This window comes from Sander vitreus, chromosome 23 (assembly GCF_031162955.1).
Source record: "Sander vitreus isolate 19-12246 chromosome 23, sanVit1, whole genome shotgun sequence".
NCBI classification, from domain to species: Eukaryota; Metazoa; Chordata; class Actinopteri; order Perciformes; family Percidae; genus Sander; species Sander vitreus.
In genome coordinates this window covers 11,265,185-11,285,899 of record NC_135877.1, presented here as the reverse complement: position 1 = coordinate 11,285,899, position 20,715 = coordinate 11,265,185, and the positions used below count along the sequence as shown (strand labels likewise).

General features: G+C 40.7%; 1 protein-coding gene across 3 annotated transcripts in view; it reads left to right on the top strand.

The window, feature by feature from the left end:
- The window catches only part of gsap (gamma-secretase activating protein), a 36,734-nt gene extending 16,019 nt beyond the window's left edge, over positions 1-20,715 (top strand). For 2 of the 3 annotated variants that reach the window (XM_078281379.1, XM_078281378.1), the window contains 10 exons: positions 2,613-2,644; positions 4,516-4,577; positions 6,351-6,446; positions 9,834-9,904; positions 10,053-10,147; positions 11,347-11,466; positions 12,865-12,926; positions 14,964-15,068; positions 17,008-17,104; positions 17,307-20,715. In XM_078281379.1, coding sequence (XP_078137505.1) covers positions 2,613-2,644; positions 4,516-4,577; positions 6,351-6,446; positions 9,834-9,904; positions 10,053-10,147; positions 11,347-11,466; positions 12,865-12,926; positions 14,964-15,068; positions 17,008-17,104; positions 17,307-17,407 — 841 coding nt within the window. In that variant the 3' untranslated portion in view covers positions 17,408-20,715. The remainder of the gene's footprint in view (positions 1-2,612; positions 2,645-4,515; positions 4,578-6,350; positions 6,447-9,833; positions 9,905-10,052; positions 10,148-11,346; positions 11,467-12,864; positions 12,927-14,963; positions 15,069-17,007; positions 17,105-17,306) is intronic. The other variant, XM_078281380.1, reaches the window with a different exon arrangement.

Genomic DNA, 20,715 nt, shown 5'->3' with positions numbered 1-20,715 from the left:
ACGAAAGAAAGTGTGAAAGGCAAACACACTTTTCCTCATGCAGGAATTGTCACGAACAGTATTAAAGTTGGACTGATAACGAGGACATTAAGGGTAACGATTACGCGAGAGCTTAACGGCTGTATTTAAAGACTTTGACATTTGATGATATATGCGCAGTATTAAAGACATATATTTAGTTATTTAGGCTACACTTTGTTCTGCCGTTATCTAATGCTAGGGTATTTAAATGTTATCATGTATTCCATGCAGTCGGGCCATCTCCTCCTCCTGCGCTCCGTAGCGGACAATGTGACAACGAGACAGCGCCGTATTTAAGATTTGAGTTGGAGGTGTTTATGGAACAATTATCACTCAGTACAAGCGCAAATAACACTGCTGGATTTAATCTTCATGGTAACGTGGATGATATAGAGTGAAAAAATGTGCGTGAGGCATCAATACTTGAAAATATTACGAGTAATCGTTATTCCCATTTACTTTCTGCAGTCTGACTTCAGTTCACCACCTCACCATCTGCGTCGCCAATTCCTATTTTGTCTCCAAAATGTGCGTACGCATGGGTCAGAGTTTGCGTGGAGGACCGCACATTCTCCCGTCAAGTTTGTTTTTTATAAATCACAACCTTTGCGTGGGAAGTGACATACGCACATTTTCAGCCCCGTTTTGTGCGTACGCCACGTTTATAAATGAGACCCTTGGGCACTGTAGTGTTTTAGCAAATCTTACTCAGACAGGAGGAACTTTGTTGAGGACTATCATCAGTTATGGATAAATATATATTTGGTGCTGAAGAGAGTATTTATAGCAGAAGGACGGTGTATGTGGGATGGACTAACTACAGTGACCATGTTCATCATAATGAAGGCACATGTCGCCCAGTGCAACGCTGTAGCTCACTGATGTATTTTTAATAGTTTTTTGACCACAGGGAGGTTCTATCGCACAGAGGAATAAGAAACATCAAGCTTTGGCTACACAGATAATACGTCTATGTGGTAATATGTTAGTTGAATCAATTCATTATTTTTTAAAGGGATTTTTCCTTTTCAATAAGAAAAATACAGAAAATCAACAGCCTTGCCCTTAAACTCTGCTGGACTGCATTCACACCCAAAAATGTGTTTAAAATTCCCATGACATGGTGCTCTTTGGATGCTTTTATATAGGCCTTAGTGGTCCCCTAATACTGTATCTGAAGTCTCTTTCGTGAAATTCAGCCTTGGTGCAGAATTACAGCCACTAGAGCCAGTCACACAATGAGCTTTCCTTAGTATGTGCCATTTCTGTGTCTGTAGCTATTGAGGAGGAGAGTGGGGGGGGGGGGCAAGGTGGAGGGTGGGGGTGTGTCCTTGACCAACTGCCACTTTGTTTGTTTTAAAACCATGATGTCTCTCTCTCATGGGTGGGCCAAATTCTCTGGGCGGGCAAAAGGGGAGGTAACCTTGCTCCTTATGACCTCATAAGGAGCAAGATTCCAGATCGGCCCATCTGAGCTTTCATTTTCTCAAAGGCAGAGCAGGATACCCAGGGCTCGGTTTACACCTATCGCCATTTCTAGCCACTTGGGGACCATAGACAGGCTGGGGGAACGCATATTAATGTTAAAAAAAACCTCATAAAGTGAACTGTTCATGCCATGGGACCTTTAAATGATTAAGTTGTTTCTCAACTCACATACATTCTAAAGTATAATCAATCTGTTTAAGTGTAAAACATAGTCTAATACAATAAAGGTGTTTCAGGTTTAAAAGTACTGTACTTTTAGGTCTATACTCGAAACATATTAGTAAAACTTCCTGATTTCCCTTAAAATACTATAAGATTATTTGATGCGTCCTATCTGGAACGTAAATAAAACGAATTCCCTAATTTTCATGCCCTGTTGGCAGCCTTGATAGATTGTTTTTACACACTCTTCGCAGTATGAATATTAATGTACAACAGGATTGTGGATGAAAATTTCCATAACCAAAGTCAGTGTAAAGCCCTCCTGAAAACACTGACTACAGAGAACAAAAAATGTCTGTCCTCGGTCTGCTCACCATGTAAATGTCACATCTTAAGTTATTTGAGCTCTCTTTGAAAATGGACTTTCTTAACACTTGTTTTGGTTTTAACTTGCTACACAAAGTCCAAAAAACTCAAAATTACACAAAACCCAGTGCTCACTCTCATTTTGCACATGAATGACCTGTGGGAACCCTTTTTGTAGCCTTTTAGCAGGTTACTCTTTGACTATGAAATATCCCCTTTTAATTAAATTATTAGAAATGAGATTATAACTAAAGGCCTCCAACAGTTTATGATTAAGTGACTTGATGATGGGCATGTACTTGTATGCACCACTGATGTAATACCTGCCTTGAATTAAATATAACTCTGTCCTGCTCGTACTATGGATCAAATCAAAAGCTTTAGCTTCTCTTCCTCCAGGCTAAACTCCAGCACCTGCCTACAAACGTTGTGCTTTTATAGTTTTTATGTTTTTGCTGCTGACTGCAACAGTGAAGCGTATACTGCCTCGGCTTACAGCGCAAAAAGTAAGACTCTTATTATAACGCTAGCTTGAGGGATTGTTTTCACACAAAGCTTTTCTTCTTATTTTGTAGAGTTCTATCAATGGTGGACACCTGGTGTCTCGGTAAGACGGAAAATGCACACTGAACACACAAATACACTCACAAACATAAATCCAGAGATACAACAGACAGACAGGCAGACAGACAGGCACACACACACACACACACACACACACACACACACACACACACATAATACAGGGAGTGTGAATGCCATAAATAACAAGACCATGGCTTATTATGGAGCTCAAAACTGTGTTTGTGTGTTCTTCTGAGGTCGCATTCTTCATGCCCACTGGAGAATTCAGCTAAACAGAACCACCACACTAATTTATCTTGGAAGGAGGTTAAGAAGAAAAGGGATGGGGGGGGGAAGAAAGGGAGAAGTGGAAGAAGCATAGAGTGAAAGAGAATTTAAAAAGAGCAAAGTTGAGTGGGGATTTTGTTACTTCCTTCACCTCTCACCCCTTTTCTCTTTGTGCCTGTCTCTCTTTCTCATTATTCCAGTGCAGATGTTTTGTGCCAACTAATACACGGGCTATTTCCTTACCTCAGTTAATTCACATGGATAATCATACACCCACAGCCTCCCGTAGATTCACTTGTAAAACCCACACTCTGCATTTTGATCACTTCTCCTGCATCATTTATACACAGATGATAGCACTCAGGTAAGAAGCTGCCTCAATCATTTCCTACAGTATATCAATCAAACAGTTTCCAATCCATGCACTTTTTGATCATTCTGATCTTCTCATTCTGCTGAGATATTTAACTGGATTAGTAAAAACCTTGACCTCCTGGTGGCGCTCGATGAAAAGTCAGAGGATCAACAAAGTGATTAGGATTCACCTTCTGAACACCATGGATGTCTACACCAAATGTTATAGCAATCCATCCCATAGTTGCTGAGATAGTACAGTACCTAAGTGGTGGACTGACTAACTGACAGCCATCCAGTGACAGCCATCCCTAGAGCCATGCCACTAGCAGAAGTGGCCATCACAATGGTCAAAATCCCAAAGTGACATCTTCAAATGACTTGTTTTATCCAACCAAGGTGCAAAACCAAAGAGATTCAATTGAAGAAAAAAAAAATTGAGAAAAACTCCTAAAAAATCCTAATATTTGAGTAACTGGAACCAGCAAATAGTTGGCATTATCCTTGATAAATGACGCTTGTCGATCTAGTAATTTATTATACAACAATGCTTCAAGTTTGATTGAGACAGCTCGCTCAGAATAAGAACATCAGCTAATTGTCTAAAATATTGAAAGTTAAAACAGTTGATAACTTTAAACTTCTAACAGGCATACAGCAAATCTCAGTGTAGCCTCTCAGCTGGCTGTGCCCTGAAAGTGTTATTCATATCCGTAACATATTACACTGTAACATCAAAAAGGCCAGCTTCTTGCATGTGTGTAAAAGTGATCAAATGATAATGTGTGTAATTTGTGTATGCAAATGTAAAATAATTTATCTGTAAGTGACCAAGCTGGAGCGTGGTCCACTTACTTAAAACAACTGCAGCACGTACACGCACACACACACACGCACACACACGCACACACACACACACACACACACGCACACACACACACACACACACACACACACACACACACACACACACACACACACACACACACACCAGGATTGCAGCTTTAACCCCCAATTGAAAGCAAAAACTCACCGCAAAAGAATCCATTAATGTCTTAGCTTCTTTCTTTCTTTTTTTATTAAAGCCATAAATACTGAGAGTTTGGGTTTCTTGGGTTTCTCCATTCCTACTGATGGCCTGTTTAATAATGTTACTGCACTGACACACCTGCTGCTACCTGTAGTGTTCAGTCTAGCGTGGATGCAGCATCAAAGGTTTCTTCAAACGTCTCTTTTATGTGCAAGTGCCCACTATTGCCTGGTCTCTTCTAGATAAGAAGCTGGTGCCACTTTTCCAGGAGGAGGACCATCAACAGAGGGCGCTCATAGGCCTGGTGAGAGAGAGAGAGAAGCTGAAACCAGTCAGTAGACCTTTGTCACGGCAGACAACGTCATAGTAGGAAAAGCACAGGTGTATTCAAAACCATTAATGATGGCTGCATTCCACTTAGGAGAGGCCCTGGTATTGTGCATGCTGACTCACTGAAACAGCTTACTGGGACACTTGATGGAATTGAGCCATTGTTAAGGTTATCAATTTCAGCTGTGCTTTTCCTACTATGACAAGTCAACATGTCTGCTGTAAAAAAAGGTCCATTTCTGCAACATATGCACACACACAGACATACATACACTGCAAAAAGTAGCTTTTTCATGGCTTGGGTTAGACAAGGAAACCATCTTTTCAGCCCATCTGAGCTTTCATTTTCTCAAAGGCAGAGCAGGATACCCAGGGCTTGGTTTACACCTATCGCCATTTCTAGCCACTGGGGGACCATAGGCAGGCTGGGGGAACGCATATTAATGTTAATAAACCTCATAAAGTGAAATTTTCATGCCATGGGACATTTAAGCATTAAATTGGCTGTATCAAAACTGTTTTATTTCTATACTTTTTATCTAATTTATACATAGGCATACAATAGGCTATACAACCATGTTAATTGTATGGCATTAATGTTTTCACCCTTCTTGAAGGTGAAACAGCTCTGCATTCACATAGATTTAGCCATGATGTAGCATCAGAATCCTCTGGTTTAAAGTAAACAGTGACTCAGAAGATTTCGAAAGGATTTTGGTTTTAACTTGCCTGTTTTTGAGAAGCATCACTTGTGAATTGCTGTCAGCCAAATGAATCATTTCAATTCAGTCAGTCATGACAAAACCTGCAGAAAATTTAAAAGCAGAAAGTCCTTTACAGTAGTTAACATCCTGCTACTCAACATCAAAAAGCAGGAGTAGAATAGAAAATAATGGTTGTTGTGTATTTCCTCTCCCAACTGTCACTGTAGTAGATGAGGCAAAGTGAAAAAAGTGGGTGCATAGTTAAGCACTTCCTAAATCCCTCCTTAGATGCATTGAGCATCCGAGATTGTTGACGTTTAACAGTTTAACAGCCCCTGGAGGTAGATTCTTCCTCTAGCATGGGTTGATATAGACCACTACAGATCCATCATGAAATGCTGACGGCTGATCATTTCCCTCCATAGTCATCTTTTAGGTGAAAGTCCTGTTACGCTTCAGATGAGTCAACACTTTAAAAAAAGGGTATCTTAAGGTCCCTGTCCTGCATTTTTTTTTTTTAACTGTATGCTGTTTGATGGACAAGTTCATATCCTCCAGTTTTCCCTGTGCTCAGCATAGTTTTTTAAAGAGCAGATAGCTTCAATTTAATGGAGTTCAGGCAAGATGGTAGCAGTCTCTCAGCTATTCTTAGAAAGACCCAGTGCTCCTGTCTTTCTCTCTTTATTCCCTCCATCAATTATTTCATTATTCACCTCTTTCCTCTTCTTCCCTGTCATTCCTTCTTTCTGCACTCACTTCCTTCCCTCTCTCCTTCTTTCTTCTCCTCATTCCCTTATCCTCCCAGAAGGAAATCAGGTCATACTGTCAACTGTTTTTAGACATTCACTCATCCTCTCCTCTCCTCTCCATGGTTAAATCAATTTTGGGACACTGTAGTCGAGGGAAAAGTCTAACTGAACTTAATTTGACCCTGCTGAGTACACAGCGAAGTGTTCTTAAAACACAAAGTTAAGTTGCACTCCATGCTACACACTGACACACACACACAGAGAAAATAATCAGTGTGTTTTTTTGCATTGCAGACGGTTGACAAACTCCGAGAGCATCTCAACAGACACCTGCCTCGACTGGGGAAGAAGAAGATTGACTCGCTGGTTGTCAACTATGTAGCCAAACTGGTTGGTACACTGTGTGTGTGTGCGTGTGTGTGTGTGTGTGTGTGTGTGTGTGTGTGTGTGTGTGTGTGTTGGTCAGAGATAAAGAGAGGTTGCTGTGTATACTCCTGTGATCTCTTTTTTTTTAATTTCAAGGTACATCATTCTTCACGTTATGTTTATTTAATGTTTGCCCTTACTCTTTTTCGGGAAGGTTAAGTGACACTCAGCGAGCATTGCTCTGTGCAAAAGGCAGCAAGTTTTCCACTTTAGTTAAATGGTTTGATAGAGCTTACAGATGGATGTGTGCTCTTTAGATAAGAGAGGTTGCTGCAAGCTATCCGGTCGCTGCTTCAGTCCTCTAAAACAAACATCAGTTCTCTTGTTAAGACATGTATCCTCAACCACTCAGTGACTTTTTGTATGAGGATGGGGGGAACACAAAGTGTATCCTTTAACAATACAGAAGGATTCAAATGTATACAGTATAAATATTAATTAATTGTGCTCCCTTCACTTCGGAAACCAAACCTACGCCCATTCAAAGAGCGGCGGGGGCATCTGCATAACCAAGTGGGAAGACATAACCATTCTCAGTACCCTACAGAGGTACTTGGTTCTGTAAAGTCAGTCTTTAGTATTCCTGGGAGGTAAATCCCTTCACAGCTAGGAGCTGCTGAAAGCAGACATACAGCATATATCAACACACCAGTATTAAATCAGGCCAAGGGTAAGGCTGGAATTGAATAGAAAGCAGGAAGCATCACGTTTTGGGACTTTATGGAATTGCAAATGACAAAAAAAAAAGACCAAAGAAATCCTCCCTGCTCTCAGCTGATCAGTCGATGGCTCAGCTCAGTACGACAGGCTCATGAGTTTTAAACCTGTGCCTTCAGACTCCAAATGAAAGTAATGGAAATAGGCGTGTCTGTAATCGCTTTGGCATCGCTCTGCAACAGGCAAACGAGGATATTATTTAATTTTTATTCAGCGCAGTGAAACTGAAAACGTTTCTCATCCTGGGAGCTGGACTTATTATCACGAAAGGACCCATAAGAATCATCCTTCAGGGACGTTTTACTTAAAGAACAGTCAAGTAACTCAATAGCCGGGTGATGTTCTTACACATCAAGCTGACTCATGCTTTAAAAACTCAGGGAGGTACTGTTTCAAAGAAGGGTGAATTCCCCTCCACAAATAAAGAACATCTCCCACTATTGTCAGTGCTTATTGAGACTAATGGCTGCGCTGACGCAGGAGAAGTTGGGGTGAAATAGATTACAGCTTTTAAAAGCCGGGGAACGTCTTCTATGATACATTACAGCACCACTGCACATTATTGTCATAGTTATAGTATATTTCCTAGTCCCTGTTGCTACACACAACTGAGATACATAGCTTTTTATAACATAGCCAATGTCAGAGCAAAGAACAACCCACAAACTTAATGTGAATTACTAAAAGCACTAATACATATTACGGAATTGATTGAAATAGGCTTCAATGTTTTTTTAATTATGCAGAAAATGTATTCTATACCCAAGGTTATTAAACCTTTTTCACAGCAGGGGAGCCACACTGAGTAAAAAGTAAAGTCTCTTTGTCGGGCTAAGGCTCATGAAGACAAATTGCTGATTCCAGATTTTAGAAAGTCACACAGGGGATACTGTGTATGAGTCTGTGTCTTAAAATCAGTTGTTTGGCTTTTGTTCAGACTGATGTCATGAAGTGGCGTATGTATGACACGCCAATTCGTATGCCATTTTGGCGTGTTATCAAGACGCATACTCGTTTTTTAGCGTGTTTATCATGCCGTTTGGCCCCCATTGACTTACACTACCTTGCGATTGCGCGTGAATTAATGCCGTAGCGAGTAGTATGAAAGGGCGAAAATCCGCATAGGGAGGCTGGTCGGGGTTGGTCGGGGTGGTGGATGGGTCAAACACAGGACTTTAACCCAGGAGACCGGGGATTGTGTCCCGCGTGTCACGTTTCCTAAACTCAACCTTCGCTTTCTTCTTTTACTAAACCCAACCCCGTTCTTCTTTTCCTAAACCCAACCGTTTTTTCTTTTCCTAAACCGAACCCACGTGTCACGTTTCCTAAACCCAACTGTAGTTTTCTTCTTTTACTAAACCCAACCGGTTCTTCTTTTCCTAAACCCAATCCGTCCGCTGTATATGGCGCTCAAAATGCGTACAGATAACACGCCACTTGTGGCGTGTATGTTTACGCGAAGTCATGATGTGACATTGCAGACTGCCGTCCGCTGTATATAGCGTAGACATACACAGCATAGACATACACGCGGATAGCTCAAAATGCGTGCAGATAACAGGAAAGTGGCGTGTATGTTTACGCAAAGTCATGATATCATGTTGCTTTTGTTTGACTTTTTCAGCACAGAAACATCTCGGCTACATATTTTTATCCTTTTTATTGATCTTAAGGGGCCTGAAATTACATCAGCAGGGAGCACAAGAGAAAAGAAAGAAATAATTTATTTTTGCTTAAAAAGTTGCCACCTTTTTGTCAAACAATAAATATATGATGACAGAGAATAATGCATTAAACGTGTACCAGTGGAAGAATTGTTTGCCGATTAACAGCAGTTTTTTGACTTATAGAGTATTTTACTTTCTTTATCTGTATTGACAAAAAAAAATCAATTTATGCTAATTTAACCAGTGTTCCTTGATTTTTTGGGGAATACATTCCCTCTCTTGTGGACAGACAATATTAGACATTTTGCATAGAAAATATGTTCGATGGTTCTTTTTTGTGATTTTTCCATTGTGATAAACTTAATGAAGGATGTTTAAAAAGCAAAGTAAAAGTATAAACAATACAAAACCCAGAGTAGCTTATTATTCCATTTGTCTTGACACTTTTTATTTTTATTTTTGGGCAAATCCATTACATAAGTGAAGCTAATTGTAATTCCCACCCCAAGGTCACTGGAGGACGTTGCGTTCCGTCTGGTGTGCAGGATGAGTGTGGCAGATCGTATTCCTGTTATTCAACAGGAGATGAGAGAGTGGTCATTTGTGGAAAGGAGTGTGTAATGTGTGTGTTCCAGCACGCAGCCGGCATGTTTCAGATGAGTCAAGTGCATTGAAATGATCCAATATGCTGACAAATGTGTGTTTTGAAATGATGTGGGCGAGTGTGAAACCTGTGTTCACATCCTGATCCACTGTGTTGCTCTTGTTCAGTCGAAATGAAAATGGGAAGTAGGAAAGAAAAAAAGAGGGAAGTTAGGAAACCGATCGAGTGTATTTTCATTCATTTCCACGAAGAAAACGTCGTCATAGAAGAAAAATGTCTTGTTTTCAGATGAAGATGTTGCATTTGAATCTAATCGAGCATCTCCTTCTCTAAGCACTCACGTGTGTTTCTGTGTGTGTTTAGCTGGAGCTCATCAGACACATGCTGGAGTCAGTCTGGCTGAAGTACAAACTTGGCCCTCGTGTTTTGTGCTTGTGAGTAGCCCTCCCTCGTGAGTGTGTTTCTCCTTTAAAGTTTGTCACTAATGTAAAGTGTAAAGCGCTGACAGAATATGTGTGTGTGTGTGTGTGTGTGTGTGTGTGTGCGCGCATGTGCGTGTGTGTCCACATGTGTGTATTATAGTACACAACAGGGCAGTCCAGCCGAGTGGTCCGTGTTTCACTTCATGTTTCGGATCCTGGAAGCCACGAGGGGTCTCTGCCTGCCCCTCCCACCTGGTACCACACACACACACACACACACACACACACACACACACACACACACGTTTGGTTTAAATAAGGTGCCTGTGTCTCCTTAATCATGACTGAGCTCTTACAGTTTTACACTGTAACATCAAAAAGGCCAGCTTGTTGCATGTGTGCAAAAGTGATCAAATGATAATGTCTGTAATTTGTGTATGCAAATGTAAAATAATTTAGCTGTATGTGGCCAAGCTGGAGTGTGGTCCACTTACTTAGAACAACTGCAGCATAGCACACATGCATGTGCGCGCACACACACGCGCATACACACACACACACACACACACACACACACACACACACACACACACACACACACACACACACACACACACACACACACAGTTATAATCCAGTCTGTCTCACCAAGAATAACAATGTGTGTTTGCACTGAGGGACAACAGACCAGCTCGCTTCAGCACTAATGTAACCAAAAATATGTTTAACATTAGCATAGCGCAGACATGGGTAAAGCAGAGTGTGAATACATTTTCAATAATTTGAATTCATTTCCCAGTGTAAGTGTATAAACCCCCCTGTTACACAGTCCCATGATTTTAGTTGCTTACAGAGGAAAGGCTTGTGGGTTAGAATCCTAAACTGTCTGGCAACGAACGAGAGAGGAAACGAGAAATGCCTTGAAGCAAGGAAGCACACCCTAACACTGAGGCTGCTGGTGTAAATGTGTGTATATTGGCTGTATAACAGCTGTAAAACAACAGGCATAATGAGTCTGTGTTCCTTATGGTGAATCAAAGTCGAAAAAACAAAACAATTACACAGGTAGGAGGTGTTTTTAGCCATGCTAGCAGCACAGCTCTTTGTCCAATACGTTTTAAACTACAGTAAATGTCATTCCCATCAGTCTTTGCTGAACTGTGTTTAGTATTAATTAGCAAATGTTAGCATGCTAAACTAAGACATTATACACCGCTAAAAATCAACTTTAGCATTGTCAGTGTGAGCATGTTAGTATGCTGACGTTAGCATTAAGCTCAAAGCACCACTGTGTCTAAATACAACCTCACAGAGCTGCTAGCATGCCTGTAGACTCTTTAGTGTTGTTTTCCTTCTTTTTTTTCCTTTGTTGTTTTCAGGAACATCAAAAGCTAAAATCTTTTCTTCTTCTTCTTCTTCATCTGCCCCACTGTTCTCTCTGTGTCTCTCTCCAGGCTATCACACTTTGTTAGCAATGTTTGCTGTGCGTTGCCTCCCTCATCACACCTTCCTACAGTACATTGACCACGGCTTCCTGCAGCTAACTGAAACCTTTGTGTCTCGGCTCATGACAGGTACACACACCAGGATTGCAGCCATAACCCCCATTCTCTCTCTCTCTCTCTCTCTCTCTCTCTCTCTCTATATATATATATATATATGCAGCATTGCTCCTTTTAGGTACTATGGGGATTCAGTGCCTCACTCAAAAACACTGATATTGTTTATTTTGTATGTCTCAAAGTGGATTTCATACCATGGAAAGTACATTGTTCAAACCATTTGGCCAAACATTGTGACTTGGCACTGAGATCAACAGAACTAAAATATCCTTGTCATTCTTGATCTGATAGTTGATAGTTTACATGGTTCTTTCTCATGGAGAGAACAAACAAAGATACACAAAGATGAAAAGATTATTCAAAGGGCTAAGTCCAAATGGTTGTTAAACTTCAAAGTGAGAGAAAAGGATTTTTCTGGACTTTGAAGTGAGAGGGTTCATGCGTCACTTCTCCCCAGGGATTAATCAAATAAGTATATATCTATTTAGATTTCACTATTCTATTCTGGACAATTGGTTGCACAGGTGTGCAGTTTCTGCCTCATTACAAACACACACAGACATATATTTTCAACCAGAATTTACAAATCTAACCAGTCTAACGTAGCTTGGTTCCAGACTACTGAACGGCTGCCCATAGCTCAGATTGTTTTTGCAATTTACATAAATCATGAAAACTACAAAGAAATACACAAATGCTGACGTGCTGGTAGCACTTCATGTTAAAGTAATCTAACCAATAGTTGTTCAAATAATAAAATAAAACAAGTCTGGACCAAGTAGGTGTACTGAGTCCAACCGAATGACATTGCCATCCCTAGAGCCCTGAGACAGGTTGGATGCCCAGGACATCCTACAGTAGAAGAACTGCATCTCCCAGAAAGCTTCTTAGCACCTGGGAGAAATCCTGGAGCTGCTGAAGCAAGTTGCCGGGTCAAAGGATGTCAGAGGATCTTTGCTCTGTTTCCCTTTTTGAATGGATGAATCTCACTGCAACACGTAAACAATACACCTTCTAGGAAATGTCTTCAAGCCAAAATAAGAAAGTGGTGCTGGCTCAGGATCCTCTTTGCTTGGGGGTTCATTTGTGAAGCCTTGTTTGTCAAAACATTGTCTGTTATATTTTTTATAAAAGCGAAATATCCCAATAATGTTTTTTTATCCATGAAAATTAGCATATGGGTAGAAGGGAGTTATAGCAATCTGGGATTTTGTTGATTGTATTTGCATGTCTCCAGATAAAGAAAATAATAACATTGTAATCCTATGTTTGCTTTCAATTCATTCTGAGCAATTAATTTAGATATAAGTCTAGAGAGGTGTGACATTGCATTATTTCTCCTTCCCTGTGAGATTTGTCTTTAGAAAAGTAATTAGCACCATGTCTCCTCTCTTTTCTTTTTGTGTTTAGATTTGGACAACAGTGATGCCAACGAGAGACTGAAGTTCAGCATACTTAAGAGACTCCCTGAGGTACTTTTGTGTGTGACCAAATATGAGGTTTTAATGCAGGGCCAGGAGTAGTTTAGAGGAGTCTGCCATCCAAATGATGACTTGTTGAGTGTACCAACTTGGAGGGCAGAGCTGATATGTAGCAGTATGTGGTTCAGCCAGTAACACAATGGGTGATGCTATTATAATCCCATATGTTAGTGAAGGGGACTTTTTGATCTTTTCTCGAATGGTTCTCTCCCCAAACTTCCCATTCTGGTCCAATTAAGAGTTGAAAGTTATTTTAGGTCTCATCTCCCTCAAGCCCCCCTCAAGCCAATCACAAAGCTCTTGTGTAACTGGCTGGTGTGTGTGTGTGTGTGTGTGTGTGTGTGTTGGGGAGGGGGTAGTGTAGGTAGTTGTCTAGTGTGTGTGTGTGTGTGTGTGTGTGTGCGTATGTGTATCCCTAACTCTTGTGTAATGTCCACGTGTTTCCATGTGGATGGTACAGTATATCGCTTCTGTAGCTGTGTGTGTGTGTGTGTGCGTGTGTGTTCCGTCCGCATTGTGGTCAGAGGAATGTTGAGTGTTTAGTGTCTCTGTTCTGTTTCCTGCCCATCAGACTTTTGTTGGGTGAGTTTGGCAGGCAGGCGAGATTTAGCAGGTACACACACACACAGCTAGAAAACAGGAGATGTTGGCAAACTGTAGGAAATTAAATCCTTCTAAACCCAGCACCCCCATAATTGTCATCTTCAAAGCCTTGTTATAATGTATATACATAAACTAGTTTTTACGTAAAGATAAGTTGTTTATTTACAAATATTTACACCCAATAACTGCCAGTGTAAACGTTCCGTAGCTAACTAAATTTATTCTTGTTTAGCGATATCACATTGCAAATTATTCTGAAAGTTGTAAGGTCCCATATTATGCTCATTTTCATGCCTTATTTTTCTCAAGCTCTCTGTATGAATATACCGGTATTCACCATCTGTCTAAAACGCTCCATTTTAGCGCTTGTCTTTTTAATGCCCCCCCTCTTGAAAAAGCCCACCCTGCTCTGATTGATCAGCATTTCCGGGTCTTGGGCATCTACACTTTCGGAGTTTTTGCACCGTCATTGCAACCGGGGAATGACTGTAACGGCACTGTACCATCACTTTCTACCTATATATAGTATAGTTGTGACATCACAACCGTACGGAAGTCCCGACGGCTCGTTTAAAGGTGCTGTTTGGTGGATTGAGCGCTTTGATACTTTCATAGTATTTATATAGCATCTGTCCTGCTTTATAATCAAAAAAGATATTTAAATGTCACATTTTACAATATGGGACCTTTAACTAATAGCTCTTATCATAAGGTCCCTTACATTTCCCTTTTTTCCTGAGCGTTTAGCTCATTAAATAAAAGTTGAGTTCACCTCGTCTCATGTTGCATATGCCAACAGGTTATGGGTTCAAACAAAATGTGATTATTTACTCTAAGATTAGAATATTTTAAAGTGTTAATTTCAGGGAATAAAGTAAAATTGAGTGAGAAATATGTTTCCCTGCTGATTTCTTTCACAACCAACCCCTTTTTGACAACCCCTCAGATTTATCTCACGACGCCTGTAGGGGAGCCTGACCCCAATGTTCACTGGCCCCGACGTTATATTACGAGTTGAGAAACTGAGTTTGTGTTGTTTCTTCTCACGTCTGATAATAACACAATCCTTGAAGTGACTGAACAGCTTTGTAACTTGGCTGTGTTTGTAGCTGGACAGAAAGCAGTCTTGAGGAAAAGCTGCATTCTTTCTTATTGTCAGTCACACCTGTAGTCTCTATTTTGCTTAAGTGTTATTTATTACTGTTGAAACCGTACTGAAAAATATGATTTCTCTTGGTTCCCTCATTAGCAGTCAACTCCTTAATAATGGTTTGGAGTTCCAGTTGGCAAAATAGAAAGGGACAGATGTTCACTTGCCTCAGGGATTATGTTTTTTATAACATAAACTACATGCCTAAAATGTAAACTATTTTGTGTGTGTGTGTGTGTGTGTGTGTGTGTGTGTGTGTGTGTGTGTGTGTGTAGCCTATGGAGCAGAGGATCTACCATATGTGGGACCATCCTATCAGTTCAGCTTCCATCTCCAGAGATTATATCAGGACTCTGCTAGAGAAGCACAACAAAAACAAGGTAACACAGCACAGTTTGTCACACATGCTGCAGAGAGCACATACTGATACACTGCAGACTTAAGGGCCATCCACACGGAGACGTTTTTTGATGCAAACCCACATGTTTAGCATCGTTTGGGCCGACCGTCCAAACAAATTCTGTAAACGCACTGCCTGAAAACACACTTTTTTGAAACCTGGTCTCAGGGTGAAAAGAAATCGAAAACGGCTCCCTTTTGGCTTCGTTTGGACAGCGAATACGAATACGTCCGTATCGATGATGTCATCGCAACACCCCTCGACCTCTTACCCGCAGTCCCGCACTAGTGCATGGCCACACACGACTGCGGTGAAGCTAAGCAAGCATATCCCATCTCCATGGTCAAACCAGCTCACTTCATCTAAATACTTTGTCTCTGCTCCCTGACACTTCCCTCTGTTCTGCCGGTCCTGGATTGTACACAAGATATATTGCTAACGTTATGTAGCCAACGTTAAACATCGCTAAAGTAGCTGACCGCTACAGCAGTGACGTAGCTAACGTTAACGTTAGCTGCTATGGTTAGCTGTTTATAAAGTGGAAGTAGACAATTTATCAACTAGCTAGCTAATCTGCCTGCTTATCAACTCCTTGAACAGATTATAGTAACTTTTACCACGTCTTATTGTAGAAAGGCTATTGTAGCTAGCTCTGCTAGCTAGTGCGCTGCAATCATGTCCGATGGCAGACAGAATTGCAAAATAAAAAGCAATCCAACAGCATATTAAACATTGTAAACAAAGACACGTTTTCTTGCGGCGGCCTTTATAAAAATGAGCAGTGGTGAAAGTTATTATAGTCCATGGATGTATTAAGAGAACGTTATAGTCTAGTCATGTTATGATGGGAAGTGGAAGTGACGATGCTCTTCTGCTCCTTTTTTGGTGAATTTCTGTAGCAGAAACAGCGTCTATAGGCCTGGAATATGAAGTAGCGTGTTGAGTCTTTTACAAATGGATTCATTTGGACGCAACTATTCTTGAAACGAATCCAGGGAAGACGGGTAAAAAAAAAAGATTGTTTTGGTACGTGTGGACGTGGCCTTAGCAAACACAAAATGTGCTAATTAGCAATAAACACAAAGTACAGCAGAAGCTGAACGGAATGTCATTAGTTTTGCAGGTATTTCATCATAACCCACAGTATTGGACAAATTAGCTAAAAATGCCAAAGAGTTGCTGGTTCAAGCTCCTCAAATGTGAGGATGTAGAGCTTTTCTCAGTGTTATATTTTTGTAAATTCAAAATGTTTGTGTTTTGGACCGTTTTTCAGACAAGACAAGCTTTTGGAAGACATCTTCTTGCGCTTGGGATGGGCTATTATCACAATTTTCTGACAAGAAATCAGTATTGGACAAATTAGCTAAAAATGCCAAAGAGTTGCTGGTTCTAGCTCCTAAAATGTGAGGATGTAGAGCTTTTCTCAGTGTTATATTTTTGTAAATTCAAAATGTTTGGGTTTTGGACTGTTTTTCAGACGAGACAAGCTTTTTGAAGACATCTTCTTGCGCTTGGGATGGGCTATTATCACAATTTTCTGACAAGAAATCATTGCAGCCCTAAAACATGCTAACTTCAGAAACTCTTTTTCTGCAGTGTTACACTGGCAGAAAAATGTCTGCCTTGGGCTTCTTTATTAAATGTGTTTAAACAGTGACCACCATCTATCCACTTCATGTTGCTATTGGCCAGTTTCAGTCAGCTAATTGGCTAGCAGAGCCAGTGGCATTTCGTGTAACGACAGATAAGAATGTATGGCTGCCTAAAAAGTTAAACTGCAACTAACTTTATCCAAAAGAGGAAGAAAATGAGTTAATGTGACTTATTTTGCTAATTTGCTGCAGAATAGTTTTGACTGTGTGTATCCTGGAAAACCTGCAGAATCCACAGTAGTGTTTCTGTTTTTTCTTCCTCCTCAGGGATTTGCATTCACTGGCAGAGACAAGCCAGGCTTCACACCTGAATTTCTGCCTCTTACCTACCTGGCAAAAATCCTCTCTGATACAGAGGAACAAGGTAGTGTATGTGTGTGTGTGTGTGTGTGTGTGTGTGTGTGTGTGTATCCTGCCTGGTTTAGACACACTGGCCTTATATGGGTGTTTATGTGTGTGCTTGGTCCAAATGTAGCTCCAACATGAAGGAGCAAGGAAGGAAATGCATGGTTGTGTCTGGTGTTATATCCTGCATCTCCCTTTAACTCATCTTCCTGTGTTTGCAGCTCTGAACCCTTTCGAGGAGCAGGAGAACGTGGATGCCAGGTTCGTGGAGGAGACAGCTCTGAAACAGACACTAATACTGCTGGGCTTTGAGGAAAAATGAAGCATGTGGAGGGGAGCGCGGGGGCGGAGAGGGACTTGGGGATGGATGGATTGAGGGGGGAAATGTGTTTGAGAGAACAGTAATCATTTAACCGGGCCTTGAGGATAAGTAACAGATGAATGGATGATGGAGGGACGGAAGGCGAGAAGTGAAAGATGAATGGGGAGATTGAAAGGCAGAGCGCTCATAAACAAGCTCTCACTGTTTGATGACAGATTAGGGTGGGGCAGAAGGAAAGATGGATGGAGACACCCAGAAAGGAAAGATGGAGGGGCAGAGCGGATGAAGTCACACTCCCCCCCCCCCCTATTAAATATGAAAGTGTGCGATGGACAATATGAATCAAAACTTAAAACACAATAGGGAACTTCAGCTAGTGGTTTAATTCAATTTGAGGAAACATGGTTTTCAATTTTTTTTATTGAAAATCAATAACTGCAGGCAGCTATTTATATGATCTGGAGCAGCAACAATTCTCTCCATAACTTCTCCATTTTCTCTCATACAATTTATGAACATTGATGTCAAATACCGCATACAGTATTTATAAATCAAACACACTTGTTTTATTCTCCTGTGTGTCCTGTAAAGCCGCCGCTGCACCCCATCAACTTGATTACATGCTGACAAACGCTTTGCGGACACAGTAGCTTGATATGATCAGTCAGTCAGTGGCTGCTGTGCATTCAATCTGATATTAACTCAGAGTTATAAACAGTCTTTGCAGCTGAAAGGGGCTTCGGTATAACTCAGTAAGACTACTTGGCCGATTTAAAATGACAACCCCAACCAGATATAGGGGTTGTAAACTGACTGTATTAATCAACATATATACTCTTACTCTATATGGGAAATAATACACTGAATGTTACTTTATACCAACACCACGGATTTTGAGACAACTGAGATGTGGATTTAACACAAGTGGCTAAATCAGGAACATGTCTGAAATATGTTTGTTGCTGGCTGCCATATGGATCAAATGGGCAGGGTATCATCTAAAATGTTTTGATACTAGTGCTGCTAAGATGCCTATGTTTCTGATAACTTAAATTTTGAGATATGTTTTTCTACAAAACCCTTAGCCAAACATTGTCTAGACCCAAGTGGTGGTACAAGAAAACTGCCCGATTTTAATTTAAGGTGAAAGTATTTAACGTAGACAAAATAACACATTCTTATTAATACAAATCAGAAGTTGAATTCATAAGCAATAAAGCACACTCCTTACTTGGTCTGTATGACCTGTAGCTTATGATGGGCTAATTAGTTGTCGATATTTTGCTACATCCAGCCCTACTAAATTAAGCCCTACTATAATTAACTGGACATGAAGGGAAAACAGCTGACTACAATAACTTCATAGAAACTGTATTTATATATATATATATATATATATATATATAGCACATTGCAAAATCTGTCAACAAAATGCTTTACAAACCAAGCAAGACAGTAAAGGGTTAATAATAAGGCATAACGAATTGAAATTATAAAAAAAGACATCACTAATTCTGTCCACACACACACACACACACACACACACACACACACACACACACACGTCTGGTTTAAATAAGGTGCCTGTGTCTCCTTAATCATGACTGAGCTCTTACTGTAAATCGAGAAATTCTTCAGTATTGTGTTTGTGTGTGTGTGTGGCATGTGTTCATAATAACTTGTATAGCACTCTGAATGTTGGCACCATCTGAGACTAAATACCGGAGATTATTTACATCTGATGTTGTGCTTTGATCTGAGAAATGACTCACCCATTCCTCTGAAAGTAAGGGATTTTCTAATGACTCGTGCAGTAACGTGCAGTGGATTGTTTGTCTGGGTAGGCAGTGACCTTTAATGTGGCATGTAGTCCCCCTAAAGCCTTTATAATAACGCAGCAGCCTAAGTTTATTACGCATGGACTATCAAACCTTATCAATGGACACATAGCTTACATTTAAAAACATCTAGTTCACACATTGCAGACTTAACACAACACAATGCATGCCTTTGTCTCGGAAATCGGAACAGAGAGAGAGAGAGAGAGAGAGAGAGAGAGAGAGAGAGAGAGAGAGAGAGAGAGAGAGAGCTTGGTGTCAGAGCACCAATAACACAGCTGATACTCCTAGTCTACCACACACAGGTTTTGGTGATGGCGCACCAAGATGAGAAAACATAAAGAGTTTTTAATCTTGGTGTCAGCGCACCGATCAGTAGTAGTACAGTAGAACAGCGGTTTTCCATTACCTTTGCGTTGTGCAGGCTGGTATGCAGCCTGGGCTGCTCATTTAAGGCCATGTCAAGGCGTCTCAGAGTGGACTTGGGTTGTGGACTTTTCATGCGTGACCAGAGCTCTTGGCAAGTCATAGTCTCGGACTTTCAGCCACACGCTGTCGCTGCTGGACAAGAAGAGTAGGCACGGGAAACAAAAAAAGCTTGCTAGTTTAGCGGTAGCTACTCAGTCCTTTTGGTAACTTTACCACTCTATGAAAAGTCAGAGTGACGTAATATTTGCCCCTTATGCTGATTAAAATTATAGGTCAGGTATTGGTTTCCCATTAGTAATCACACCTATTTTTTCTTCATGAGCCAAATATATTTTTAAGTATGGAAATTCCGCGCTGACCACCGTGTAGCTATCCGCTTCTAGGTGCTAACGTCACCTTATTGGTGCTACAGCCAAATATCCTCTATACTACCGTGTCTGCTTCTAAGGGCAGTTCTGAGTTCAGGGCACGGAGTCGAGCGAGAGGGTGTGGATTTTTCACGTGACACGAGGCTGGTCCATTTGCCGATCGTTGATCAATTAACCAGAGATGGCTTAGAGGAACTTTGATTCAACCACAACACAGTGGGAGAACCGACTACGCATGCTCAAATCCACGTTAACGTTGGCCTGTTTGCCAGACCTGCGATGCCGCACCTAATACATCCATGGGCCGCACGCCTCTGCCTCATCACCCGGTCCGCCCATTGCATTAAACTTGATGCATTCAGGAAACGGTAGTTTTTAGGAGCAACCTGTGGTAAAAGGAGCATACTATAATTTTAAAACAACTTTTCTGACTATTTTACTGGAGTATGTGTAACCCTGGCAAATCATGAAACTAAATGATTAATAATGAAAATAATATAAATAAATACAATTATGAAAATGAAAAAAATATATTAACACTTCTTTTTAGCTTTGGTAAGGCACTGTCGACCCAGCCTACCCTGACCGCACATCACTGCACTGGTGTTTCTTTTGTTTACACAAAATGTTTTGTAAGATGGATTGTAAATAAAGAGATCTTTTTTCAAGTTTA